The 26,346-nt window shown below is 54.5% G+C and overlaps 8 protein-coding genes across 8 annotated transcripts; 5 read left to right on the top strand and 3 right to left on the bottom strand.

Annotated features, from left to right (window-relative positions):
* Window positions 1–2,583: 2,583 nt before the first annotated feature.
* On the top strand, window positions 2,584–3,566 carry CCM_08958 (uncharacterized protein; the record flags this gene model as incomplete). Its single annotated transcript, XM_006674093.1, has 4 exons — window positions 2,584–2,793; window positions 2,911–3,036; window positions 3,111–3,135; window positions 3,208–3,566. 4 exons carry the CDS (start codon window positions 2,584–2,586, stop codon window positions 3,564–3,566), a joined length of 720 nt encoding a protein of 239 aa, XP_006674156.1.
* Window positions 3,567–7,405: 3,839 nt separating this feature from the next.
* CCM_08957 (eukaryotic translation initiation factor subunit eIF2B-gamma, putative) lies at window positions 7,406–9,562 on the bottom strand (the record flags this gene model as incomplete). The annotated part of the gene is made up of 4 exons (XM_006674092.1): window positions 7,406–7,707; window positions 7,751–7,828; window positions 7,899–9,227; window positions 9,382–9,562. The coding sequence occupies 4 exons, from the start codon at window positions 9,560–9,562 to the stop codon at window positions 7,406–7,408; spliced, it is 1,890 nt and encodes a 629-aa protein (XP_006674155.1).
* Window positions 9,563–10,255: 693 nt separating this feature from the next.
* Window positions 10,256–11,606, top strand: CCM_08956 (uncharacterized protein; the record flags this gene model as incomplete). Its single annotated transcript, XM_006674091.1, has 3 exons — window positions 10,256–10,888; window positions 10,993–11,141; window positions 11,213–11,606. 3 exons carry the CDS (start codon window positions 10,256–10,258, stop codon window positions 11,604–11,606), a joined length of 1,176 nt encoding a protein of 391 aa, XP_006674154.1.
* A 1,046-nt stretch (window positions 11,607–12,652) lies between these two features.
* CCM_08955 (uncharacterized protein) lies at window positions 12,653–15,797 on the top strand (the record flags this gene model as incomplete). The annotated part of the gene is made up of 2 exons (XM_006674090.1): window positions 12,653–12,983; window positions 13,042–15,797. 2 exons carry the CDS (start codon window positions 12,653–12,655, stop codon window positions 15,795–15,797), a joined length of 3,087 nt encoding a protein of 1,028 aa, XP_006674153.1.
* Window positions 15,798–16,723: 926 nt separating this feature from the next.
* On the top strand, window positions 16,724–17,892 carry CCM_08954 (Autophagy-related protein 27; the record flags this gene model as incomplete). The annotated part of the gene is made up of 3 exons (XM_006674089.1): window positions 16,724–16,979; window positions 17,064–17,640; window positions 17,688–17,892. The coding sequence occupies 3 exons, from the start codon at window positions 16,724–16,726 to the stop codon at window positions 17,890–17,892; spliced, it is 1,038 nt and encodes a 345-aa protein (XP_006674152.1).
* A 776-nt stretch (window positions 17,893–18,668) lies between these two features.
* CCM_08953 (uncharacterized protein) lies at window positions 18,669–19,535 on the bottom strand (the record flags this gene model as incomplete). Its single annotated transcript, XM_006674088.1, has 1 exon — window positions 18,669–19,535. The coding sequence occupies one exon, from the start codon at window positions 19,533–19,535 to the stop codon at window positions 18,669–18,671; it is 867 nt and encodes a 288-aa protein (XP_006674151.1).
* A 2,020-nt stretch (window positions 19,536–21,555) lies between these two features.
* On the top strand, window positions 21,556–23,152 carry CCM_08952 (l-fucose permease, putative; the record flags this gene model as incomplete). The annotated part of the gene is made up of 4 exons (XM_006674087.1): window positions 21,556–21,788; window positions 21,866–22,083; window positions 22,163–22,387; window positions 22,455–23,152. 4 exons carry the CDS (start codon window positions 21,556–21,558, stop codon window positions 23,150–23,152), a joined length of 1,374 nt encoding a protein of 457 aa, XP_006674150.1.
* Window positions 23,153–23,556: 404 nt separating this feature from the next.
* On the bottom strand, window positions 23,557–25,937 carry CCM_08951 (SDA1 domain protein; the record flags this gene model as incomplete). The annotated part of the gene is made up of 2 exons (XM_006674086.1): window positions 23,557–25,792; window positions 25,891–25,937. 2 exons carry the CDS (start codon window positions 25,935–25,937, stop codon window positions 23,557–23,559), a joined length of 2,283 nt encoding a protein of 760 aa, XP_006674149.1.
* Between the last annotated feature and the right edge of the window lie 409 nt (window positions 25,938–26,346).

Raw genomic sequence — 26,346 nt, 5'->3', positions numbered from 1 at the left:
CTGCGCGTGGATCTGGATGACCCGGCACTTTGAGGTCCACCAAGCCGGCATAGTTGAAGACTTGTGGCCGATTTATAATGTATGCTGACCAGATGCGCTCCTGGGGCACGAAGAAACAGGCAAACTCGGCCACCGCCTGTTCTACCTAGCGGACAGATTAGCTTGCCGCGCATCACAGTCGTGAAAGCCTCTCGGAAACCTCTTGTACGCCACCGTCAGAATCCCTGTTTCTTTTTTTTTTCCTTTCTTATAAGTAGGTCGATTGAGCTAGCTACAAACGACAAACGCAAGATGGAAAGACTAGCGAAAGCCACACTGTATAACCGAGGCGCGCAAGACGTTGGGTATGTCTGTGTGCCAGGCGCGCGCGGCCATCAGACGACAACCCACAGGCAGGGCCAGCTGGTATCAGTCGCGGCACAGGCATCGGCACGAACGACAGACAAACCCGCAAAAGGCTTATTCCTACCGGACGCTCAACAACGCTGGAAAACTGGGAGGCAGAGCCCAACATGCGCCGGGCACACGCAAAGAACCGTCACCATAACTTACCATGGGATACTCACTCCAATTTTCTACGCCATCTTTAAAAGACGAGTGCACCACGTATTAGACAACTCCATCGCGACCGAGGTGTTGCTTCGCCCTGGAATGCAGCGTACGGGTGCAAATTTCCCGCCTTCCACCCATGCGAAGCAGCGCCGTGCGTTATCGACATACCCAGTGAGACACGTTGTCACCATTGCAAGTGTTCCGCGGCTTTTCCTTTCCAGCTCACCAGGCCAAGAGAGAAAACAGGACGAGACTGCGCCTCCATTGTTGCGAGGTCACTCGCACGATTTTCAACCCGACGGCGGCGGCCCCGCATCGGGGACGACAGACAAGCTTGCCGGTTTGTCATGGCGCGCCGCCGGAACACGCTCTTCCACGGGCCGAACAGCTTTCCCAAAAAAGGGACCTCTCCTCTCGGGGTCCAACGTTGGGGGATTTTCCCATCAACTGCTTTTCCCTCCTCTTCTCCACTAAAAGGGATGCCGGGCCCGCGAGGGGCATCAAAGTCGCGGACCTTTCTTTCCCTCCCACGTTGGGTTGAGCGAAAATGCGATTGATAGAGTTTGGAGCCCTCGGAGTAGTTCCAAGTTTTTTTCCAACAACGGCGAAGCCGGCCCCATATTCTCAGGAACCAAGAACTGGCGGGTTATTTTGGCCCGGCATGTGGGGGACTTTTTTAAAAAAAACTGGCCGCCCGGCTGCCGTCTTATTAGAGGTGGTGTGGTACCCTTCTTGCCTTCCAGTTGAGGTAGCCTACACGACATACGAGGGAGAGTTTATTAGGTCTTCTCCTCCCAACTTCCCCAGACAGAATGGTACACTATCTACGGCTTGGCAGCTTACAGAGGCAGGTGCTAAGAAAGTAGTCTGCGCGTTCCTGTACCTGAAGGGAGCTGCTCCAGTTTCTGATCTACCGGTTTCTCGTGCAAGGGCAGCCTAGCCGGACCGAAGATTTGAGATTTAGTTTTCATTAATTTCCTAGCCAAAAACGTCCTTTTTTGCTTTGCCCATCATCGATATATTAAGTATCCATCATGCGGTGTAGCAACAGGATATAGTACTAGGCGCACTACAATAACTAACTCACCTTGGCCAAATATAGCTCTGATGAACATGGTCATCTCAGCCACTTGGTTGCAACAGCGTCTAACCGCCCAAACGCCAAGCACATACCAGATCCAACAGGCCTGTCCCCTACAGTTTACCCCCCGGTCCTATCCCCCCGGTCCTTATCCCCCCCCTGCTGCTTCGTAGAAGAACAGACCAAGTTGAAGCTGCAACATGCAACGTGGGAAATACGGCGGGCAAAAGCTCCGATCATAGCCGCATTATGCAAGCAACGCAACGGTAAACTCTCTTCTCCAACGGGCAAGGAATTTATTTACAAGGGCCTTTGTCCACAAAACGTCATTCATGCATTGAAATCACCAGTTTCTAATTGTGAGCAAGTAACTAAAAACGCTGCACAACATTCTCATTTCCGATCTGTTCCTTTTTCTCTTTCCACAGCCCCAAAGTGCGGTGGCGGGATACCGACTTACCAGCGTGTCCCCTATGCAGCTGTTGAATGGGCTCTTTTTTTTTTGGCCTTGAAGCGGGTCGCCGTACGACGCAACTGGCCAAACTTTAACAAACGGCCCAGGCCTTACGGGAAGTCTGCACGGCCAGGAACCCGACGATGGTGTGCTAGACGGTTGAGGCGGAGTATACTGCGCGTTCCTTGCCAAACTGACTCTGCGTCTACATACTATGACCTAGTTGTGTTTGCTCTGTCGTGCCGTATGGAGACGGTATTGGGGCCGCCCAAGCCATGTGGGCACGGCCATTACCGAGGAATCCCACCGCCGCTGTGGCTCTTGCGACCAGGGGGAGGGTGTTGTCGTTGCTGTGTGTGTGTGTGATGGCCTTCACTGTTGCAACTGCGAGTCCGGCTGTCGCGTCTTCGCACAGGGGGAATCCCAGTCCGGCTGAAAAGGCGCAGTGGCACACCAACTGATGGGCTGGACCAACTAGGAAACATCTCTCGGCACGATGGAGCCCAACTTTCTTGACCGTGTCCTCTTTCGTCCAGACAATAAGCGGGTTCGCGGTGTGGTTCCGGTGGGAACAAGAAACGAGAAGAAGAAGCCCATTTCACCCAAGCCCATCCACAGCAACGCCCAGGACGACAATCAGACGGCCTTGGCAGTGACCTCGGACGGGGCGGCCAACAAAAGTCTCAACAACCTCCCAGGGACGAAGGTGAGCCATTGCTGTGAGGGAGAGAAGGGAGCCTCCGGCCGAGCGGAAACTCGTCGATAGTTCCATCAAGCAGATCAGTCACTGCCAAGGACTTGGTCCAGCAGAGCGACGTAATAGCGTGATTTGCGGTTTGGTATTCGTCTCATGGACCGTTGCCGCGCGCCCTGGACAAGGGAGAGGCCGGGGGCAGAGCGTCAACCGAGTTCCAGCATCAGTAACTATCTGTCAAACCACGAACCCATTGTGCGTCGCATAATGTGCTATTCGACTCGGCAGGGAAATAAACAGGACAAAAGTCTTTTCCGTACCGAGGATAGAGAACCCGCACTGGACGGGCCGCGAGCAAGTTTCTTGCCATCCATCGTCTCACCACCTCGGGAAACTAACTAGTTAACCCCCAAAGGTTCAACTCAGTCCTCACAAGCGCTCTACCATGGCACAAACTCAAAGTCACGTCTTCCTCGCAAGATGGGCACATCGGGGGTCCTTCTCTCCGCCGCCACACAATGTGGCGAGGCATGCTGAACTTGGAAGCAACCGCGAATGCAACACAACCGCGAATGCAACGCAAACGCGTCCATCGTTCCAGGCCAACAGCGCAACCATACGAGTTTTTTTCTTTTTTTTTTCAGCTTGCTGCTTGTCTCTTATCATTAACAAACCAGCAGCCAGATTGCGGCCGTGGGGAGCACCCGACGGCTGATCCCCGCTTGATTCGGCGGCCGTCCGATGACACGACGGTCATCGGCCAACACCGACAACAAGGACTCTGAATCGGGTAGAAACCCGAGAGGGTATCTGAGATGTTCCCGAGCCTCGATTTTTATTTTTTATTTTTTTGGTCCTCGCTTCCTCCTCTAATAAACAACAGCAAGGCTCAATCCTCGAGCCCTACTTCTTCCACAAAACGCTGACTCTCTCTCTACTTTCCGTGTTGCTTGGCATGACAAAACCGACAACAAGTATTGCCTATTACGGACAACACCGAGAGACGTACCCCAGCGCGTTGATGCGGAGAAAGCCAAAACTCTCTTTTTTATCTATTTATTTTTTTGGCCTATTGCGTTATCGCGCCATTGTTCCCGTTTCCGTCGGGACTCCCCGACGGGTTCGGCTTGTGCGTCAGGAACAATGAACTTGATAGAAGAGAAGAAATAGGCATGGGCACGGAGAGGGGGGGGGGGCGGGATGATTATAAAGAAATCATCCGACTGACGAACGATCTCGGGGCCTCTCCCAATCTCCAACGACGCCCGCCGCACTGACGAAATGGGGTCATGACCATCTATCATCTATTATCTGCCAGTCCAGCCGCAGCCACTTTTGTTGTATTTTTCCGGTTCGAAAAGCGACGATTTTTGCATCTTGGCTCCATCAGCTCGTCTTTTCTTTTTTCCTTTTTCTTTTTTTTTTTACAATGCGGATATGATCCATCACATGCCGCTAAGCATCCAGCGCAATCAGACCAGTCCGACAGTTCGGTTTTAACAGGGCATGGCTGCCTTGCCAAAAAGGCTGGGCTCTTCTTTTTTTTCTTTTGATAGTTAGGCCCGGCTCAAACTATGCACCAGCAACCTATTTTTCCACCCCCCAAAGAAGAGCCAGGAAGAACAAAGTGGACGATCCAGACTAACAACTCAGCTTGACAAACTCCTTGGTACGATGCACACCCCCCTCCATCTCGGCTTTTTTTTTTCTTGGGGTTGTTTTTTTATTTTTTTAAAGACCGTCTACCAGGTACAAAATTACCCCACTTTCTAACACCGCGTCGCGCGATCGGAACCCACAGGACTGGCTCGATTTGATCCCCCCCCTAGTTACACCTACACCTACACGAAAAACACGTTTGCTGCCTGCAAAACCTGCGACGCGCATACATGATTCAAAAACCCCGATGCCATGTACCCCAGGCCCCTCAAAAAAAAAAACCGTCTTTGACGACTTTGGAAACACGGTCATTTCTTTTTGACTCTCCTCCCCCCCTTGTCCGTCGTGTGGTTGAGAAACAACCCGTTTTTTACGCCATTGGCAGGCAGCCATGACTTGAATAATTCCATCGTGGCAGCCGACCTTTTTTTTCTTTTTTCTTTTCGACTCAGCTAACGTATCCCTGGCGCTCTCATCTGTGCCTAGCAGGGACTCGGCCAGCCGATCGACGCACACATTCTCCCCGCGCCTCTTTTACGATTGGGCACAAAAGGAACAAGCAAGCACCCACCGCCCTAACCGCGATGCCCTCCAACGCAGTCCCTTTGTTCCCGGGGTAGTACATATTGTTGCCTGTTTCGTGCCACCTTTTGTCTCGTGCCTTTCTCACGTTTAATATTGTCGTGCCTCGCTATCTCGCGGCGCTGATCGTCTTGTCTAACCCTGACTGTGTCGTCCTTGTGACCCGTGGGGGTCTCATGGGCTGGTGGGCACCGACTTGTGTGGCAACATGGAAAAGTAGCATGCAAGAACAAAACCAGTATGGGAAAATTTAATCCTCCGAACAGATTCCCCATCCAGAGGAGCAAGTTTTCTCCGGCTTTCGGTCGGTTTGCGGCTAAGAAAGTAATGCCCTTGTTTAAAAAGGGGAGAAAAGTCCGTGTTACCAGCGTCCAGTGGTTAGTAGTCGTGGAACTAACAAAGGCACACTACACACACACACCAAACAACGACAGACAGACCGGACGCAACATTGTGTCCCGCTTTCCATGCTACTTTTGATATATTCCTTTTTTTGCGGTTTCAGGCCTCTCGTTTTCAAAAGGGCAGCAGCATCAGAGCTAATGCAGTTCCGTTTTTGGGTAGCGCACTGGAAACCCTTTGGCCCTTTTGCAAATAGTTTACTTGCTCTTATTCGTATGCCCATGTTAGTGCAATGGGTATTGCTGTTGGCCAACCGACCAATTCTAATCAACGCGACTTCCCCGCGCCGAGTACCCGTACATGTACATCTTCCCCTCAAACCACTGTCAAAACGCTAAGCAGATGTTTCCCATTACATCTTACTAGCTCGCAGATCTATTGAGTCTTTTGTACATCATCGTGGCTTGCCCAAGAGGGTTGCTGGTTTCTCATTGTTTGCCCAGACTTGGTTCCAGAGGCACAGCCACCCAACCAGGCGAGTCAAGAGAAAACATCTACTAATCAATGGCCTCGAAAACTTTTCTTTCCCATGTTTGTTTTGATGTGATAGTATACAGAGCCCTTTGGCACCTGTCGCATTTGTCTCATACAGAGTGGGTAGTCTCCCAGCGCTCTGCCAAGGCAGGGCCCTTGTTCGCACAACGTTACAAAGATGCGCTCAGAAATGATGTATAAGCTCGCAACTTCCATTCTTGTCTACCATGGTGTAAAAGAACGACAAAATGAGGCCATGATCGGATCATGTCTCTTAAAGGAGCAACGCAACTAGACGACACTGTGGCCCTGCCGATTCATGAAAATCTACGTGCCCCCCCAAAACCCTCTGCGCAAAGAGAGTTCAATAACTCCGCTGCCCCCTTTGGATCATCCCAAGCTAAAAAGTGACAGCTCCGTCTCGATGACACTGAACCCGAGCCTGTCGACACTTTTCTCGCCCCATAGCCTCTCGCGTGATCCTCCGCCGCCACCGTGTAAGCGAGAACCCGGGCGAACGACTTTTTTTGCGCAAGCCACAAATCAAGAACCCCCCCCTGGTCTTGGTAGCTTGACAGCTGAAGCTAATAAGAGCCAGAGAGATGTGCCCGGAAAGACTTCTCTGTATGGACGAAAAAAGCAAAAGCCGCGTCGCCGCGTGCCCTGCGCCCAAGGCTCCGATAGGCGCACACACACACACACGCACAAGAAAAAGGCCAGGAACTGCCAAGCGAAGCGCTAGTATATCAAATACTCCTCTTGTTAATTAATACCCGTCGCCAGGGGTTTTTGTTTCTACGTCATTTCTGTGCCCTGGGTTCCATCCGTTCACCTGATCGATCGGAGGAGAGGCGCCGCAAAAAAAAAAAAAAAACGGTCAAGATAACATAATGCAGAGACACTGCTGGTTCCGCAATAATGGCGCAACGTCTCTCTCTCCTCCGTGAAACCGTAGCTACTGGCCCTGCACTGCTGAGAGAAAGAACCAAGCCCATCCCTGGCAGATGAACCACATTAATTTCGCAGCCTGCCGAACTACACTACACACCCCCTCCCCCTCCTCGAGCTCCCCCCCTCCTCGAGCTTTCCCCCTCTTCCCCTCAACTCCATTCTCCTCCCTGCTTCCATCGGCCGAAACTTGGTCTCTACATCTGGAACAACCGAGCCAGAACCTCTGCAATAGTGCAAGTTCGGACGGGTTCATCACAAAAAACGCCCAATGACAAGGTTCGTCTCGTGAGCTTGTGCAAATAGATGGCCCAGTGCTAATCTAAAAAGGAATGATCCAAAGGGCGGTATTAGAGAAAGCCTTGAGATAGGGCAATGGCGTTTTTTCCCCTCCCGACGGGATGGATACTAGAGTTTCCGCTGCCTCGAACTTGTCCTGAGTTTTACGCCGGTCTATCCGGCAACGACGGGTACCTGATGACTAGACGCGCTTGCTTCATTGTCTTGTGGTTTCGCTGGCCCTGCCAAGCCTTTTTGCTTGCCCTGTTGAACCCCACGCCTACAAAGGGATACCGTAAAATCCAACGGCAGTAATCAGTTCGCGTCCAGCTGACTCGGCTCCGTAGAATCCCTCGTTCGAGTTCATGGTCGTAATTGCTTCGCGGCCAAGTTTAAAGTGGCCAGCTTTAAAGTGGCCAGCTTTAAAGTGGCCAGCTTTAAAGTTGCCCGGTCGCGAAAGCAACGTCACGGCACCGTAAAAAGACTCCGGAACGGCGGATGTAAGAGGGTACTGGTGGCATGGCGTCAGAAATTTGTGTGAATAGCTCCACGCCTTGTCCCAGTCGATGTATGCTTTTAATGCTGGATTTCTAACACTATACAGTGTCCATGTCGTCGTCCGTACGTCCCAATACTTCCTCCATCTCTGCCTCCGTAGCCTCTAATCCTTCAGAGCTCATAAGTCTGTTGTCCTTATCCTCGGCTGCACACACAAAGTCAGTTTCGCACTAGGGTAGTCATCGCACAATGGAACAGCGGCTGGTTTTGCTTACTTCTGGCTTCAACGAGGAGGTTTTCTTGAACCTCACAGTCCGTAAGGACGGAACCATCGCCGATAATGCTTCGTCTACCCAGGATACACTTGGTGAGCTTGCACCCTTTCCCAACGACGACGCCGTCCATGAGCAGACATTGCGAGAGCTTCGCACCCTCCTGAATCTGACAACCGGCGCCAATCACGCACTCCTTGATTGACGTCTTCTCCTCGACAGTAACATTCTCGGCAATAAGACTATCAGCCTTGGTGATGGTCGTCCGGGGTTTCACGCCTGCGGGGTATGCCACCTTGCGGGGGTGCGCGAACGGAGAAGCGGCCTCGGGCCCTGCCTCCTCCAGCGAAGGCAACTTTGCGAGTTGCAAGGAAATGGCGAGCAGAAGCTGCGCTGTATCGACACGGCGGATAATGGAACCAGGTTCCTGGGTCTTGTGCGAGTGAAGGTAGGCGACCATCGGGGGTACGGATTCCGAAGCGCTGTGTACCCTTGAATAGTCGTCACCAGCAGTTGAAGAAATGCCAGCAGACGTTTGATCGGTGACGCCTGAATCGCTGTCAAGGTTAGACTCTGCATCCTCTTCAGTGTCACCCTTGCAGGACTTCATAATCTGAAGCTTCTCTGCCAGGCCTTCTTGCCAACTGGCCTTGGCCCACCAGCCAACAACGTCTTCGCCTATGCTCTCAAATCTGTCGTTTGCTTGAATAAAGTCTAGAACCCAGCGGGGGAAGATGTAAATGTGCGCATCGCGATGTGTTGTCAGCATGCGAATGCGGGGGTTGGCCCTCAGCAGACCATGGCGGAGAGCGAGTGCTTTGCGCTCTTCCATCCGATCCTTGAGCGCATCAGTGGGCATGGTGGCTACTACTCGGGAGACATTGGCCAAAATGGAGCCTTTGGGGGGCATGGTAGCAGACTGCGGTAGCTCAGTTGTCGCGACAAAGTCTGTCTCTTCGCCCTTGACCGTGACATTGTTTTTCGTCTCATACCAGACGCCGATACCACCGCTATGCCGGCTTCGGCTTCCATTAGAAAAGTCCCCGCCGCCCAAGAGATCAGTGGCGCTGGCTGCCTTAACCATCCAGGCTTGCAAAAGCTGTTCAGCGCCAAATTCACAAACGAGATCGCAGGGAAGCACGATGAAGTCGCCGGTGATGAGGTTGCCGATTTCCGGTAGTCGTAGGATTTCCGCAGTGCCCGTGGTCTGTGTGAGATCTTGTGGGCAAATAATCTCTGGTCTGGGCATCGGCAGACCAGTGAGATGAGGGTTTGTAGCCATGGCAGCCTTCATAGCTTTGGCCGCGGAAGGTGGGCAAATCAGCGTGATTTCTACGCTCGCGTTAGTTAGCCGGACTTTTCAATATCTGCAAGTAGTAGTATGGCCCTGTGCGGGTTCCATATCCTCATTGAGCGTACAGATGACACAGATTTTTCTCTCTGAAGGATTATGCTCCAAGGCTAGGAATACCATAGTTATACTTACTTGAAACGCCAGTACGATAGCAGAGGTCGATGGGGTACCAGACCATCGGCCGATTGGCAATCGGCAAAAGTGCCTTTGGGTTCTCATCGGGATTCGATGTGAATGTCGGGAAAGATGATCCCGGGCCACAAAGGATCAGAGCTTGCAGCCCGGTAGAGGCATTGGAGACCTGGTGCGGCATGATGGAGGGGCAATAATGAGCTGGGGACAAGCTCAAATTGGAGGCACACCGCGGATGAGGGATAAGATTCCCAAACTGAGAGGGACACAGTTCTTGGGATCCGAGCTTGTCTCTTATAATAGATAGAAATCGCTGCTTCACGTCCACAACCACGCGGTACTGCTTGTCCTTTGAAGAGTCATAAGGAACAAATAACTAAATATTCACCCCACCAACGAGGTAGCTGGAGCTGTGGCGCGTGGAGCTGTGGCTGGAGCCGCGCCACAGCTAGCTGCCCAATTTGTCTGCCTGCGTTCACGTGCTCTGCACGTGGCGCAGCCCACCAGCCACCAACCATTGCCGGCGTGGCTTCACAGTGACGCTATTTACCCTCAGAGCCTCGGGCGTCAGCGCGTTGCTGGGAAGCGTCCTCGGCTGCTCCACATTGTTGACATTGTTCAATCAACCCCCAGCCACCATTTTGTCCACAACCAAAACGGATGTCAACCCCACTGGCACGATAGACTGCTCCGTCTCTCACGCATTGCGCATTTCCAAGACATCCTATTCTGTTGGATTGAGAGCGGCCGCCCCCAATTCCGTCGCTTCGCGCCCCCCCCCTTTGCTCGTCGCAGCCCAGCAGCTTGTCCTGTCCCGAACCCAACCCCGAAAGCCGCCCTCGTGGGCGATGCGACTTCTTCTTGGCAACAAAACATGCCATCGCCAAACGAACGCCGGCGTGGCGTCTGGAGCCACTGGGTTCCGCTCGTCGTCACCGTCACCATTGCCAGCGCCGGACTCGTCGTCTGGGCGCTGAGCCAGCGCAAGGAGGAGGAACACCCGAGCCAGGACCAGGAGCACGAGCATCTCGACTATGAGAATGCTGACTACGGCGATAACCCGCCGTACGGTGCGACCAACCGCGGCCCGCGCCCTGGTTCCGGTCCCGGTGGCGCGGATACGCAGTCGCGGCCGGGATACGGCGCGCCCCCGCGAAACGGAAATGACGGATATGAAGCGCAAGCCGACGCCGGCGGCTCCAACTGGGGCGCGAGAATGTCTGGTGCCCTCCGCCGAACCCCTAGCCCCCAGCAGTTCTTCGACTCGACCGGCAAGACCATCACTGCTGGTGTGGCGGCAGCTGGCGCCGTCATTGGAAAGACTTTGGCTTCTATCCGCGAGGAGGATAAGTACCCCGACGATAGTAGAGTCTGGTCCGAGGAAGCCGATGCTCAGAAGGACCGTGGTCCGGTCTCTGGTGATAAGCGCCGCCGTACCGTCGCCGTCGTGGTATCCGCCGATAGCCCCTTGAGCCGCTTCGCGGATGAGGATTCCCACGAGCATGCTGTAAGTAGAAGCTACCACGTCGCCGTCCTGCAGGCCTAATCTTTTTGTTTCTCAAGTCCATCCTGTCTCATATTCCGCGCCACAACGACTTCTCTCGCATCAAGCTGTTCATTCTCATCTACGCCCCCGATCTTAAAGATAATGCCCTGGAGACTGCTACAAGTAACCTACCGCCGCCGTCGCTGAGCTCATCATTCTCTAACATTGGTCATGATCAAGCCCAAACGCCTGGTGAGGAAGCCAAGAATCCTATGTAAGCAATTTTCAGCCGATCCTGGGCAAAACGAAACCCCTCCCGAGCTAACCTTTTATGAGTGCGTCTAGCGAAAGCGCCGCTTTCAACGCCGTCTACTCGCAGGCTCTTGCACTTGTTGACAAGGAGACTATGATTCTTCCCTTCACCACTCCCAACGGCCACGTTCATATTCTCCGACACCTACAGCCAGAAGTCATCTACCTCCAGGAGTCGCTTAGTGGCGACAGTGGCAGCATCATCACCAATATGCAGACTTGGCTCCGCCACGACCTCATGCTTGTTGTCGGCGCCGAGAGTGGCTCCGGGGGTCTCGCTGATAGTGAGTCGGAAGCTGAGCGCTCAACAAAGACTCAGAAATGGTGGCAACGACCCGAGCGTGTTGGCCGCGGCAGGGGCATCATTGTTGTGGATAGCATGCGCGTAAATGACGACTGGGCTCGCCGCATCAATGGGAAGGAATAACTCGTCTAGGTGATGGATATCGTATAAATGCTTGTATAAGTTTAGTTATTTGGTGCCGTGGCCAAGTATACTGCAGCGGCACGGCATGATGTGTAAATGTGAATATATTCAATTTTGAGTCTGTTACTTGGCGCATTATCTAAATGCGCGACTATTCTCATTTTACCTTGCTGCTTACAAGGTACAATTTTCGCCCATCGGCTCTTCAGAAGGACAAGGCACTGATAGCATAAGCGTCGCATCACAGACACTGGTAGCAAGCAGGCAGTGATAGAATTCGCGCGTGACTAGCAACCTATATAAGGCATAGGGGCCAGTTTTATAATCTTGCTAAGAATTATGGTGGAAACCGTAAAGTAAGGGTTTATCTCTTTATTATTGGATGCTCCATTTTGCCTGGAAAGTTTGATTCAGAGCCATGCACGGAACAACCTATGGACATTTGAAGCAACGCAGTTCACCCCGGACCGAATTTGTTCATCGGAATTATTGTAGTAGTGATCAATTCAATAGATCTCAGGGTCAAGAGGTCAGCCCAAAATTAGCAAGCAATTTTTTTCCAGGCAGGAAATCGAGGCTTCGTCGGTCGCTGCCGGGTACCAAAGTATAATGATCACGTGACGCTATAGAGTGACTGCGATCTCCCTCCAGCACATCGACCTTACATTGGGGTAAGCGGCTCACTCCACTTGCAGGATCGCCAACTTCACACGTCTATCTAGGTTCTGTCACGACTCTCGGATCCTATCCAAATAACGCATCAAGAGATGAGCGCTGAAACTTGTTGATTTTACAACCTTGCGCCGTCCGCCACTCACTCGTTTCCTTCGCGACGGCATCGCCGAGCACCGCTAGCCAGCCCCTCCAACGACTTGCGACGAGACATCGCGACGACGACCAGCATCGAATTCATCAAAACCCGCTCTGCTTCCATCAATGTTCGCGTATTGTTCGGATAGATAGGCTTTTACGATAGAGCTGCGACGGGTGGGCAGCAGCATCTCCACGCTCACAGCGCCGGCCGCGGTGCGCGCTTCGAGGAGACTATGTCCCCGGCAACCGCGGTCGCTATACCAACACCGGCGACGAAAGCCAAGAAACCATCGCCAATAGGTACTGGCGTGAACGGTGTCGCACATTCCACGGCGTTATCATCACCATCGCTCTCAAACAAGAAGATGGCTGCGACCGCGAAGCCGCCTGCTAGCACTGTCGGTGGTGCCATTGGGGGGGCCCCCACAGTTCGGCCTGTCAACCGCGCACGGCGCGACACAAATCCGCAAGCCCTCGGCAGGCATTCACGGAATAGCGCTGGGATGCGCACCGGGTCGATCTCGGACGATGCTTCTGCCAACGGTGGCGGCACGCTTCCATACGGTATTTCCCCCCCGCATCTGGTGAGGCTACCACCATTCGCACGCTAATCACCACGCAGCTGTGCCCGACTCATACATCCTTGCGAAGCATGCCGGCAGCCCACCCTCTCTTATCGTACATCTACATCCTACACACTTCAGATTTGATGGGCAGGATGGTATGTTCCAGTATAAATCGCCCATGAAGCTCTTCCTTGAGCACGTCCGAAGCCGCACCATCCCCCACGACCTTCTTGAATACTTCATCCAAGCCAAAGTTCAGTTCTACGATGGCTGTCTCATCGTCCAACTTCACGACCATAAGTCAGCTGCGCAATCTAAAAATGTTGCGCGACCAACTTCCGCATCGAACAAGACAATGCAATCGTCCATTCACAACTACAACCAGTGGCTCACCCCATCCCCTTATGTCCCATTCCCCAAAGATGAACAGGGAGCAAACGGCGGTACCAGGAAAGCAGAAGAGGAAACGAAACCGACAGGAAGCGAACTTGTTGAGGTGAATGGCCAAGAACAGACGACCCCCAAGGTTGCTGCTAAACCAAAGGTGTTCACGGTTGTTCTACATCCAACGCCGGAAAGCTTACATATGGACCTGTTGATCAAAGCTACAACGCCAAAAGGCATCCCAGAAACATATGTACCGCCACCAACGCCGCTGTCGCTTGGAAATCCGCCCACCCCAACCGTTAATACTATGCCCCCCCCTGCGAAACGGCAAAGAAGAGACAAGACCGAGTTGGACGGATCCAATATCTATGCTGCAGAGGGGCAGATATTACTGGCTACCATGGCACCATTAATATTGACCCCGACAAAGAATGCAGAAGAGACAATTGCTCTTCTCGAGATGATGTCTCACCCCAAACACGCCGAATCACCGCCGCAACCGAAGACAAGAAAGCGTACTATTGCCGAAGTTGCGGCAGACGAAGCCGCAGCCGCAGACCAAGAGCGTTATATGCTCGTCCTGGACGAACGTCTTTCGGGTATTGCTGGGGGCCAAGGTGCAGGTGCTGCGGAGGGCGATGCTCAAAGTGGAGCTGCTACATTCGAGCCGCGCTTCGAGCGCTTCAAGGTTATCGAGGAAATTAAAAGACAGCATGCGGAGAAGAAGGAGCAGGAGAAGCTCAAACAACAAGAGAACGACCGGCGGCTGCAGGAACAGCGGCTACAGCAGCAGAGAGAGCAGCAAGCAGCAGCTCAGCGGGCTGAAGCCGATCGCCAGAGACAAGCTGCTGCCAATAGAGAGAACCAACTTCGCCAGGTTGAGGCACAGCGACAAGCCCTGGCGAATAGACAGGCACAGGCGCAGGCAGCGCATGCACAGGCTCAGCAAACTGCGCAGGCACAGCAAGCCGCGCAGGCACAGGCGCAGGCGCAGGCGCAGGCGCAGGTTCAGCAAGTTACGCAGGCGCACCAAGCAGCCCAAATGACACAGCGAAACAGTCAAGGTGCTATGGTGCAGAATGGCGTTGCTGGTAATGGCATGCAGAATGGCATGCATGGCGCTGCTCAGGCTAGATTTCCGTCGCAAATGTCACAAGCCCAGGCAGCTTCCTCCCCCGTTGTGCGCCAGGGCACACCGCAGAACATGTCATCGCCAATGGTTGGAAGCGCGCCCATGCAGCAATCTAACTCTGGAGCTGCTGGTAGCCCGCCACGACCGCCCTCTGTTGTCCAGAATCCCATGTCGGCTCCCATGGCGCATACTATGTCTGCTAGAGGCAGCCAGCAGAGTCACGCATCGGCTACTCCGCGAATGCCCAATGTGACCCCTAATATGGTGCATGCTACGCCAATCAACCGGCAGGCGATGGCTGGAACTCCCCGCATGACGCAGGTCAGCCCGCCGCCTGGCATGATGGCCCAGGGCTCGCAACTGGGTAGCAACATGGCTGGTCCGATGGGCATGCCAAATGGACATGGAATGAGCCCTCAGAACCAGATAATTGCTCAGCAATTAGCAGCCCAACAGAGATTGATGCAACAGCAGCAACAGCAGCATCAAATGCAGAACGGTGGAATGCCCGCCATAAATGGCCAGACATTCACACCACAGCAGCAACAACAGGTGGTTCAGACTATGCAGCGTCAAATGCTTCTACAGCAGCAACAGCTGCAGCAAGGCGGGATGTTGACCCCTCAGCAACAGCAACAGCAGGCTGTGTATCAGCAGCAGTTACAAAATCTGCAAGGTGTTCAGTTGCGCCAAATGCCGCCACAAATTCAACAGCAGCTCCAACAGATGACTAGGGTAGGCCAGTATGGCCAGATGACCAATGCGGTACCGAGACCTATGAGTGGCCAAGTCATGAATGGTAACCCGGGTAATATGCAAGCCATGGCCGCCATGCAGCAACAGCTTCAGCAGCAGCAAGCGCAAGCGCAACAGCAAGCGCAACAAGTGCAGCAGCAGCAGCAGCAGCAACAGCAGCAGGGCCAGCAGCAGCAGGGCCAGCAGGGCCAGCAGGGTCCGCAGGTTCAAGCGCAGTTTGCCCAAGCTCAAACACATCAGCAACCGGGGGCGCAGAATCAGATGCAGGTTCAGCTCAACAACCAGGCAAAGATCCTCTTCCAGAGAATGGTGGCAACACAGGCGCCTAGATATGGTGGGCCGGAACACATTCCCCAGGACGCCATGAACAAAATGAAGCAGTTGTCATTCCAACAAGCCTCGCAGCAACTCCATAATCATATTATGGCGCGTCGGGCGCAGGCTGCGCAGCAGCAGCAGCTGATGATGCAGCAGCAGCAACAGCAGCAGTCTATGCAAGGCATGGGCGGTGGTATGATGGGACCGCAGGGGATGTGAGCAGCGATGCCCATTTTTTTTTGTTTTATTTTTTTGTATTTTCAAGATTGGATACGGAGCAATAAAAGGGGAGGCACGACTTGGATCCGGTTATTATTTGGTGGTACGGAGCAAGGAGTTTGTTTATCGTTGCCCTTTTTTTACGGTCGTTGTTGGCCTCTTATTTGTTTATTCACGCGAGCATGGCTGTGTATTTGGGCATGGTCTCCTAATACCCAACGGAAGGAATTGTGTTTTATGCTTTGTTTCGGTTTGCAAGTCCTGATGCATATACCTCTTCGGGAATAAGTAGTTAGCGTCACAGTTGCGCTTGTGTATTAAACTATAAAGTTCATTAGTAAATGGCATGATTGTGGATGTAGAAAAAAATCGTTCTCATCGTCTTGTGTATCTTTAATACGCTTTTCCTTAGGGACCTCGTTTGCTTCCGTTTTCGGGCTCACTTGTTGGATATAAGTCACGAGTGCCACGCTTTCGCGCACCACACAGCAGCAGTCGGTCAATCCAAAGACAAGTGTCGAACCAAAAGAGGGAGTTACAAAGTACCATAAAGTCTTTTTCTTCCTGCTCTTCTTCTGATAGGATACAATTCCATGTCCAACGTGACTGAATGTGTGCCTAAGATTGCGGCGGATGCCAAGTACCCAAAAGTGGGTCACGTGTAGCACCCGATAATTACGACATGATGGAAGCTGGCCTGTCGCATCATCACTGCAACCTAAAGCCATCTAACGTGAGACGCATTCGCAAGAGCTGCAAGCTGTGGCATCCATTCTTTACGACATTTCATTATCCATCATTTAGCACCCATCTTATTCCTTTCCACCTCATCCGAGCCGGAGCTGAGACAAGCCTGCCTGGGGAAGCGCTGCTGCGGTCACGCGAGGCTTTACCCAACTGTCGCTTTCTAAGCACCAACCTTGACGATGCGTTCCGACGTTTTGCTGACGGCGCTCCTCGGAGCATCGTCGGCGTCGGCGATGCTGGACTGCAACAAGATTGTCGCCAGCGAGCATACGTTTGATCTTTCAAAGCTCGGCGGCCCGCACTCGGTCGTCACTTCGCGCCTAGAACCCATCACGGGGCTTCACCACAACAGAACGTACACGCTCGACGTATGCGGCAACTTGAAGAAGAGCGGCGATGCGAAGCCGAATGAAGAGTGCCCCAACGGCACACGAGGTAAGCAACATGGGCGAGAAAAGGGCGTGGTGTAATAAGGCAGAAACGGGACGTGGTAGTTGCTAACCAACCCCCCTTGTTCAGTATGCGCAATCAAGCGAGTCATTGGCGACAAGTCGGACCAAATCACAGAGGTCATTCCTATTGCGGGCTCGTTGGAGAACCATGGCGGCACCGCTTTTGACTACGATGTCACGCGACTAAAGACGAGCGACTCTAACAGCGACTCGAAAAAGGAGGGCCTGCGACTCGTTCTCAAGGGCGGCCGATACGAGAATCGCGAGCAAAGGGCCGTTATTGAGTTTCTGTGCAACCGAAATCACACTGGCCTGGAGGGTGAATGGGAGGCGGAGGACAAGTACGAGAGCGGCTCGAAGCGCAAGCGCGAGGACAAGGACGGCGATAAAAAGGATGGCGACGACTCAGACAAGGACAAGGGGGGCGACGATGGCAGTCATGAGGAGGTGGAGCACCAGCTGAAGAAGGACGGAGCGTCTCTTATTTGGGAGAGCTATGGCGCTGAAAAAGAGGCCGACATTCTTCGCTTGACATGGCACACCAAGTATGCCTGCGAGAAGCGGGACGACGACAACGACGTCGAAGACCCGGAAGCACCCCCCCGCAGCGGCGGCTGGGGCTTCTTTACCTGGCTGTTTATCATGTACGTGCTTACCTTTTTGACGGGAAGAACGATGCGGAGGCTAACAGAAAGCGCAGCGGTTTCCTCGGCACGGCAGCGTACCTCATCTTTGGATCATGGCTCAACTACAACCGCTACGGCGCCCGTGGCTGGGACCTGCTCCCCCACGGCGACTCGATCCGGGACGTGCCCTACCTGCTCAAGGACTGGGTCCGCCGCGTGCTCAACACGGTCCAGGGCGCGGGAAGCCGGGGCGGCTACAGCGCGGTTTGAGAGGTCCCGCTGGACGAGTTCCGGAGCGACTGAGACGCCCCATGGCCGGAAGCACGGCCAACATGTACGAACCCATGATGCAAAAAATACGCCGCTTCATCTGCGTCGTGTATGCCAAGGATGGAGAAGGCACGGTATGCACGTCTTTCGCGGTGTTTAATATTTGGTCTTTGACAGGCTTCTGTGCGCGAAGAGATGAGAAAGAAATCGCCGTGTATAGATTATCAATGTTACAGTATATTCAGTAGTTGGTATACTGGGCCAACCGGCAACGTGACTTGTCCCAACGACAGCTCTACAGCAAGCTGGCGCTTCATGTATCACGCCAACTCGATTCTTTTGCTGCCGAGTATCTTGTGATTCCCGGATACGCTTCATTCCTACCTCGGTAGCTTGATACGGCATTTTGGACGCCCGATGCAGCATCAGGCCCAGAACTCTCCACCAATGATGTGGCCTTTTTGCACTTTAAAAGGCAGACGACTGTTCTTCTAAAGGCTGCCGATTGGCATCTTACATGGGAGCTTACTTGTCCCAGCACGTTGCAGAGGGGGATTAATGGTGCGTACATTGGGGCTCTAGTCACTGGAATAGATGTCTTCATAGGTGAACTTGTCTACTGTTATCATGTTATTATTTTGCAGCCACAAGCATATAGTGTGACATTGTTACGCAAGGCTATAACCGAGTTATCCCAATACCTCAAACGCTGCTGTCACGGGGCGCCAAAATCATCGCTTCATAAAAAAACAAAAACAAAATAAGGGCTGACAAATTCAATCAATAATAAAAGTCACATCGCACGTCACAGAAACCCTCGCCTCCTGCGGCGTCTGCCCCATCGTCGTCAGTGCCGTCAGCAGACTGGGCCCAAACTCGGTCTCCTCGTCCGTTTCAAACACCATCTTGTCCCTCCCGTCCTGGACAATCTCGACCGGCTGGATTCTCATCGGACCCAGGAACTCCCCGTACACGACCGCCTGCGAATACGCATCTTCAAAGGCGCGCCTCGCAGCGGCGGCGGCCAGGCGCGCACGCGTTGGTTCCGAAATCTCCCACTCGGGGCCTTCCAGCCTGGCGTAGGGGCTTCCGATGCGCGTCTGGATAAAGGCGCCGAGGCGGTCAAAGTCGCGAAACAGCAGGCGGACCGTGGCGCTGACGGCGTAGAGCAAGGCGCCCTTGCGGCCGCCAATCTCCTCGGCCGTGGCCTGCCGCGTGGTGTTGTGCACGGGGCCAGCCCAGAACTCGTTGCGGGGTGGGATGGGGGTGGTGGTGGTGCGGTACGGGGCCACTGCGGTCTTGCTCGGGTAGCGGTTGATGAACTCGCCCGCCGACATTCGCAGTTTTTGTTTCCCCTTGTAGCCGTCTGCCTCGGCGGGGGTCGGATCCGGGTCGGCCAGTTCCAGGGCCTCGAGCGAGGGCGCGTCCTCGGCGCCGCTGGGGGAGCAGAACTCGATCTCGATGCGGTTCATCTCGTTGATGAGCGCGCGCTTGGCTGTGCCCCAGACGGTGCCCTCGTAGAGGAGGTGGGCCTGTATGCGCGCGCTCTCGGGCTTGTGCCGGACGACGCCGTGGCCGCGCATCTTGGCGGTGAGGGGCGGCATGGGCACATGGTGAGGGTCGGCTGTAGAACTGGGTGACATGTTGACGGATTCGTAGGGATTTAGATGGATTTGGTGATGCGGATGTAATAGAGAGATGAAGAGTACTAATATAGTAGGCATCGGTGGAAGTGGCATGACTTAGGGCATGACCCCTGGTGTCGGTTGCGCCTGCCCGGCCTGTTGGTTCTAACATAGTAGGTGCTACAAGTATAGATATATTTCACTCCTGTCGTTTCTCAATCTAGTCTTGACTTGTGTTTCTTCTCTCCCGTATTGTTATATAATGTCGCTGCCATCTGATGCGTGTTTGGGTCTGGCAGCAGACGAGGCTTCATGTTAGCAAGCGCGCAAGTTGCCGTCCAAGACAGCTTGCCAGATAATCAAGACGAGGATCGAATACTAATATGAGTTCTCGAAATATGAACAGATGGTCTTGGTTTCATGGCGCTAGGTTTTTCTTGCACCACTAGGCACTCCGGCAAGTCAAAGGGCGACCATCAGTCCATACCTAGTTGACCCGACGGCAGATCAGCCAGCGTACAAGTGCCACGCCTTGTCTTCAGCAGCCTCGTAATCTACTAAAATAGGGTCATATAATTCTATCGGCGACATGACCCCCCCAAAAATATATCGTCCGATTTCGATGGAATGGAGCTACCCCGCGGGGCGTGGGCCTTTGTGCCGACGGATATATGGGTCGTGGCCGGCATTTGGGTTGCAGCCTCGCCGGAGCCAGGATGGGGCAAGATGGGATATACTACAGGGGTCATGATGGGGACAGGAAACACAAATACAATACCGCCGAGACGGCGCCACAGTGGCATGTCTGGGCACTTCTGGGCAACACGCCACTTTTCGCGAAGCAGCGCGCATCTTTGGAGGGCTTCAACCGGAGATGGACTTGGGGGCCGGGATTTTTCATGTTACGTTACTCTGTAGAGGGGTCGCTGCGGGCTTTCGCTTCCGAGCTTGTTCGGTTGTCAAGTTTGGAGCTTGCTAATAATGCAGCTAGAAATCTTATTTACTCTCATTTCTCAGGATGCCCGGTAGTTTATATATTCCATCTCGATGCGTTTTTGAGACACAAGTGCGCGCGCAATGGCACGACGCATCATTATACGAAGTCGCCTTTTCATGCCGTTTGTCGGAAGCTGCCTCGCCGAAGAACCTTGTGGGCACCAACAAGTGGGCTTTCAAAAAGACGGCCAGAGGTTTCCCCCACACCTGCATCTTATCATGTTACTGCGAACTGTGACGACTTGTTGGTGGACGGTGCAACAAACGACAAACAGCGACTGGCGGATTGATGATGAGCCTAGTCATGGCCATTGACAAAACAGAGGTATCGGACGGAGAGCGCGCGGGGGTGCAGAAGACCTCTTCGTATGGCCACCATGCATGAAGCTTGGCGATCCTGGATTCAGCCACAGACTCAACGCCCGCCGTTACTGATGGGTCTTGGGAGGACAGCCACAACGCCATCCCTGGGGAAGTTGGGGGCTCGCAACTCGTGCGTCGATCCGACAAACCGATCAAGAATACATATGTAATGAGCACAGATTTTTCCGTCGGGAGAACCAAGCCTCCCGAGCGCCTGGGGGAAAGCCAGCCACAGAGTGCAAACGACGATGATCAGCACGGGGGTCGAAACAGACGAAGAATAGAAGCCCTAGAGAGGGTCTGCTAACCTTAACGTTAGTCCCGCCCTACCACGCCCCCCCCCAAGCAGCCTGATTGCATTTTTGACAGCCGTGTCTGAAGTGTTCCAAGTCGCTGCGCCGCGCGCATGCCTCTGCGCCCGCGTGCCCTACAAGCTTCTCCTTTTATTTTTATTTTAAAAGACTGCAACTAAGCCCCCCCCCCTTTATGCCTCTTCCCCTTTCTCTTTTCATTTTCGGGGGCTCCCTTTTCAAAAAATCAAACTCGACCATCTCCACACACACCCCCCCGGTTCTGCGGATGCCCCAACCGTCCGGGGAAAGCTATTAAAACCTTAACCTCTTTCCTTTCCCCCATCCACGATTTTCAAAACCGTCAAGAGGACAAACAGCAAAAGGCAATGGCTGCCCAGGAATACCTGCGCCGCCGCTCGCTCCGCGCCAACGTCTCGGGCCGCAGCAAGGCCTCGGCGCTGACGCTCCGCCAGTCGCTCTTCCCGCTCTGCATCGTCACGGCCCTCTTCTTCCTCTGGGGCTTCAGCTACGGCCTGCTCGACACGCTCAACGCCCACTTTCAGCGCGTGCTGCACTTTACGCCCTCGCGGTCTTCTGGCCTGCAGGCGGCTTATTTCGGGTCCGTCGCGCCTCCCTTTCTTTGCCTTGGATTTTGGCAATTTTTTGGCTAACGTGGTTTTCGGTGACCGCAAACAGAGCGTACCCCCTCGCCTCCATCGGACACGCCGCCTGGATCTTGCGCCACTACGGCTACCGCGCCGTCTTCATCTGGGGCCTCTGCCTCTACGGCATCGGCGCCCTCTGCACCATTGCCGCCCTCAAGGCACAGTCGTTTGGCGGCTTCTGCGCATGCATCTTCATCATTGGCAACGGCCTCGGCTCCCTCGAGACGGCCGCCAACCCCTACATCACAGGTACACCTTGTCCCGGCAGAACCCGTCAAAATACCCAACTACTTGCAACTGTGCTGACCGAAAACTCCGTCTGTGATAGTATGCGGTCCTCCGCGCTACGCGGAGCTGCGCCTCAACCTCTCCCAGGCCTTCAACGGCATCGGCACCGTCGTCGCCCCCGTCTTGGCCTCCAAGGTCTTCTTCGCCTTTAGCGACCAAAAAGCCCAGGACAACGTGCAGTGGGTGTACCTCGCCATTGCCGTCTTTGTCTTTATACTCGCCGCTGTCTTTTTCTTTGCCGACATTCCCGAAGTCACCGACGCCGGTACAGTGCCCTTCCTTTTCCCTATTTGCCAACAATCCACCCACCACTAACAAACAAATCGCCTCAGACATGGAATTCCAGGCCGAGGAAACCGACGCCCAAGCCAACGACAAGCCCTTTTGGCAGCAGTACAAGCTCTTCCACGCCGCCTTTGCCCAGTTCTGCTACACGGGCGCGCAAGTCGCCATTGCCAGCTACTTCATCAACTACGCCATCGACACGCGCCCCGGCACCTCGCGCAGCCTCGCCGCCAACCTGCTCGCCGGCGCCCAGGCTGCCTTTGCGCTCGGCCGCTTCGCCGGCGTCTTTGTCATGCGCTTCGTGCGCCCGCGCTACGTCTTTGGCGTCTTCCTCACCGGCTGCATCGTCTTTTCCATCCCCGCCATCACCGGCCGCGGCGCCACCGGCATCGCCATGCTCTACGTCGTGCTCTTCTTCGAGTCCGTCTGCTTTCCCACCATTGTCGCCCTCGGCATGCGCGGGCTCGGCCGCCACACGAAGCGCGGCAGCGGCTACATCGTCGCCGGTGTGGTGGGCGGTGCCTGCGTGCCGCCGCTCATGGGCAAGGTCATTGATATGCACGGCTCCGGCACCGCCATGGTCGTGCCCCTGGCCTTCTTCGTCGTCGCCTGGACGTATGCCCTCGCCGTCAACTTTGCGCCCGCATATAAGCGCGTGATTGACTCGTGTAATGACACCAAGATTGGCATCGAGACGGGAGGAGAAGAGGAGCCGCAGGTCAAGACGAAGACGCCGTCGTTATAAGCACGTCAGAGAAACCTGCCATTGTTTTGAGGGATACCAAGCGGTTTTTTTTTTTTTGCATTACCTTGACGCTGCATCATCATTCTTGTTTTAAGCATTTCCGCCAGAGAGCTACACCTCTTGTACATTTCTTGTCTCCCACAGAAAGTCATGTGGGCATATGAAGCGTATATACATACATCGTCTATTCACGCGGAAATTTTATTTCCATGCATCTCAAATTCCACAGAAAGTCAAGTTCTGTGAAGCATAATACCTCTATACACGTTCGAATTCTCCTTTTTCATAAATCTCATTCCCTATAAATCTGTGTGCAAAAGCCCATGAAACGCCTGGATGCATCAAACCAACACAACATTGAAAATCCTTTGAAAATCCACATCACCATTATTTTGTCTCTGAGTCTACGTGCCGTTGGCCCGACGCCCACCACGCGTGCTGCGATGCACATGGCCCTGGAGCACCTTTTTCGTCTCGACCAGGCTCCGCTTGTGCTTGCTGCGGGCCTTGCCAATCGTCATGAGGAAGTTCTTCTTGCGCTCCTTTTCGCGGTTCGACGTCGACTTGCCGGCGGCCTGGAGCTTGGCCTTGCGCATGGCCTGGGTGCTCTTGTGCTCCTCGCGGTCGGGCTTGCCCTCGCGCGCGAGCGCCACGCGCTCCTCCTTGGTCAGCTTGCGCAGGCGCGCCGGCGCCTCAATCTGCTCCGCCGTCAGGCCCTCGTCGCGGTGCCGGTCCTCGTGCCCGCCATTGCCGGTCGGGTGCTTGCTGCCGCGCCCGCCGAGGACGCGCTGCACCGCCGCGCTGGTCCGCAGCTCCGCGAGCTTGGTGAGATCGGCCGGCGTGAGCACCGTCGTGGTCGCGAGCTTCATCATTCGCGCGATTTCGTCCTCGTGCTCGGCGGCGGCGGCGGCGGTGGCAGCTGCAGCCTCTTCCGCGTCCGCTTCGTCTCCGTTTTCAGCAGACTTGCTGGTGCGGGGACGCTTCGTCTGCTTCGGGGCGCCAATCTCCGCCTCGTCGTCGCTGCTGACGGCGATCCAGTCGCCCGACTCGCTGCTGTCGTCCGACGCCACCTCCCACTCGTCATCATTAGCTTCCTGCTTATCCTCCTCGTCCGACTCGGCGTCCGATGCCAGGCCCTTCTCGGCGAGCCGGCGCCGGCGCTGCTCGTGCTTGAAGTTGGCGAGCAGCTCGAGGCCCTCGATGCCACCGGGCGCCTCCTCACCAAACATGTGCTGCTTCTGGATGCCGCTGCGCAAGCCCATGGAGGCATCTTTGCCGCGGTCGCGCTTCCGTAGGAGCTCGGCGCCGACCTCGCGGTACAGCGACAGCAGACCCTTGGCCGCCATCATGACGCCCTTATCCTTGCTCTTCTTGTACTGCACCAGGTCCTGCAGCAGCGTGTCCGTCATGGCCAGCGGCTGGCGCGCGCACACCTCACGGATCGCGTTGAGGCCCGCCGCTGCCACCTCGGCCGCCGACGCCTCTGAGATGAACTCGTTGGCAATCTTCTGAATCAGCGGCTCGAGAGCGTCAGGAGGTACCAGGTTGTGTGTTCCCTGCGCGAGGGACGCCAGGAACGAGGTGACGCTCTGCTGGCGCGGCGTCAGGTACTTGATAAACCACGAGTACAGCGGCACGATGGTGAGCTTGTGCAGACCGACGAGACGCGTGACGAGCTGCAGCACGAGGAGCTTTGAGTCGAGTGACAACTTCGCTTTTGTGTTCTGCAGGTGCTTGGAGAAGACCTGCTCAGCAAAGCCCTGCGCGTCGTGCAGCAGATGCAGAGCGGAAAAGTTAAGGGGATGAGGAGCCTGCTTCTTGCGGTCTTGGCGCTTGACCTTTTCGAGGGCCTTGGAGTAGTTCTTTTTATGCTTTCGCGTCTTCTTGTTGATGGTGACCTGGTGCTTGACCTTGGCGAGGTCAACCTCGTCGTCGCTACTCTCGTCTTCGAGCTCCTCACGCTCCTTGTCGCCGCCGAGGAAGAAGCGCACGCCGCCGATGACGACCTTTTCATTATCCGAGAGGCACGCCTCCTTCATGACGTCGACAGGTTTGGCGTCGGTCCAGAGCTGGCGCTTCCACATCTCGCGGGTGATTTTAATGGCCCAGATGGCACGCGGGGAGGCGCGGTCGGCGGTGACGAGGTTGTACAGGACCGTCTGGATGGTGCGGTTGAGCGGGTGGTTGATGGACTTCGTGTTGGAGTTGCGCAGGTCGCTGAGGATCTTGCTAAAGACGAGCGCACGCAGCGACTTGGACGGTGAGGAGACGAGGATGGGGAAGAGCGCCTGCAGGACCGTGGCGGAGTCGACGACATCCTTGCGGCGCAGCAGCAGCATGCTGCCGACAATCTTCTCGCGCAGCTCCGGGTGCAGGATGGTGTGGTGCTGCGAGAGGATCGCCTCGAGGTCCCCGGGGAAGCGGCCCATGACGTCTGGGTAGCAGTCGGCAATGTGCGCCATGAGGTCCACCATGTTGTGGAAGGACTCGATCGAGTCGGCCGAGGCGGTGGTCGGAGAGGTGAGGAAGATTTCGCGCTGGGACTCGTACTGCTCCCATTGTTTTAGGAATTCATCTTTGTATGATCTAGGGGCGTTAGCTCTATTTGCTTTGGGCGTTGCCTCAGAGGCAGAGGCTGGGCTGAACGTACTTGGGATCACGACGGATCTTGTATTGCAGACTCGCACTGGAAAGAATTAGCACACAGTGGAAATCACAGGAGCAATGTCACAACGAACAAATCGGCGTCGATTTTCTCGAGCGCGGCAACCTTTCTCTTCACCATTTTGACGGCGTTTTGTGTGATTGAGCGGTGATGGCAGGCGCTGCAATGGCGGGCAACTTTTTTTCTCTGCTATGTACATGGAAAGAAAATTTGGGGTCCTGATAAGATAAGGCGGCCCGCGCGCCCAGGCCCGCTTATCTGCGGCGGATAGCAGCGACGAACCATGAACATGGGAATTGTAGATGGATTAATCAATTTACAATACTTGATCGTATATATTAGTAGTATTTATTTGCTAGATGTCGCTATGATGTGCAAAGTATCAATTCCCCGAGGTCGAGGCTGAGCAGTGCTTGGATGCCAAATTCCACAGGTAGAGATTGACATATCACCAGGCCAATTACATTCACACATCATTCCCAAAACTGAGACGTACGAATCGATTATTATACAACCATTGGTCGGGACG

This window comes from Cordyceps militaris (assembly GCF_000225605.1).
Source record: "Cordyceps militaris CM01 unplaced genomic scaffold CCM_S00007, whole genome shotgun sequence".
Taxonomy (NCBI): domain Eukaryota; kingdom Fungi; phylum Ascomycota; class Sordariomycetes; order Hypocreales; family Cordycipitaceae; genus Cordyceps; species Cordyceps militaris.
This window is presented reverse-complemented; position numbering and strand designations above follow the sequence as displayed.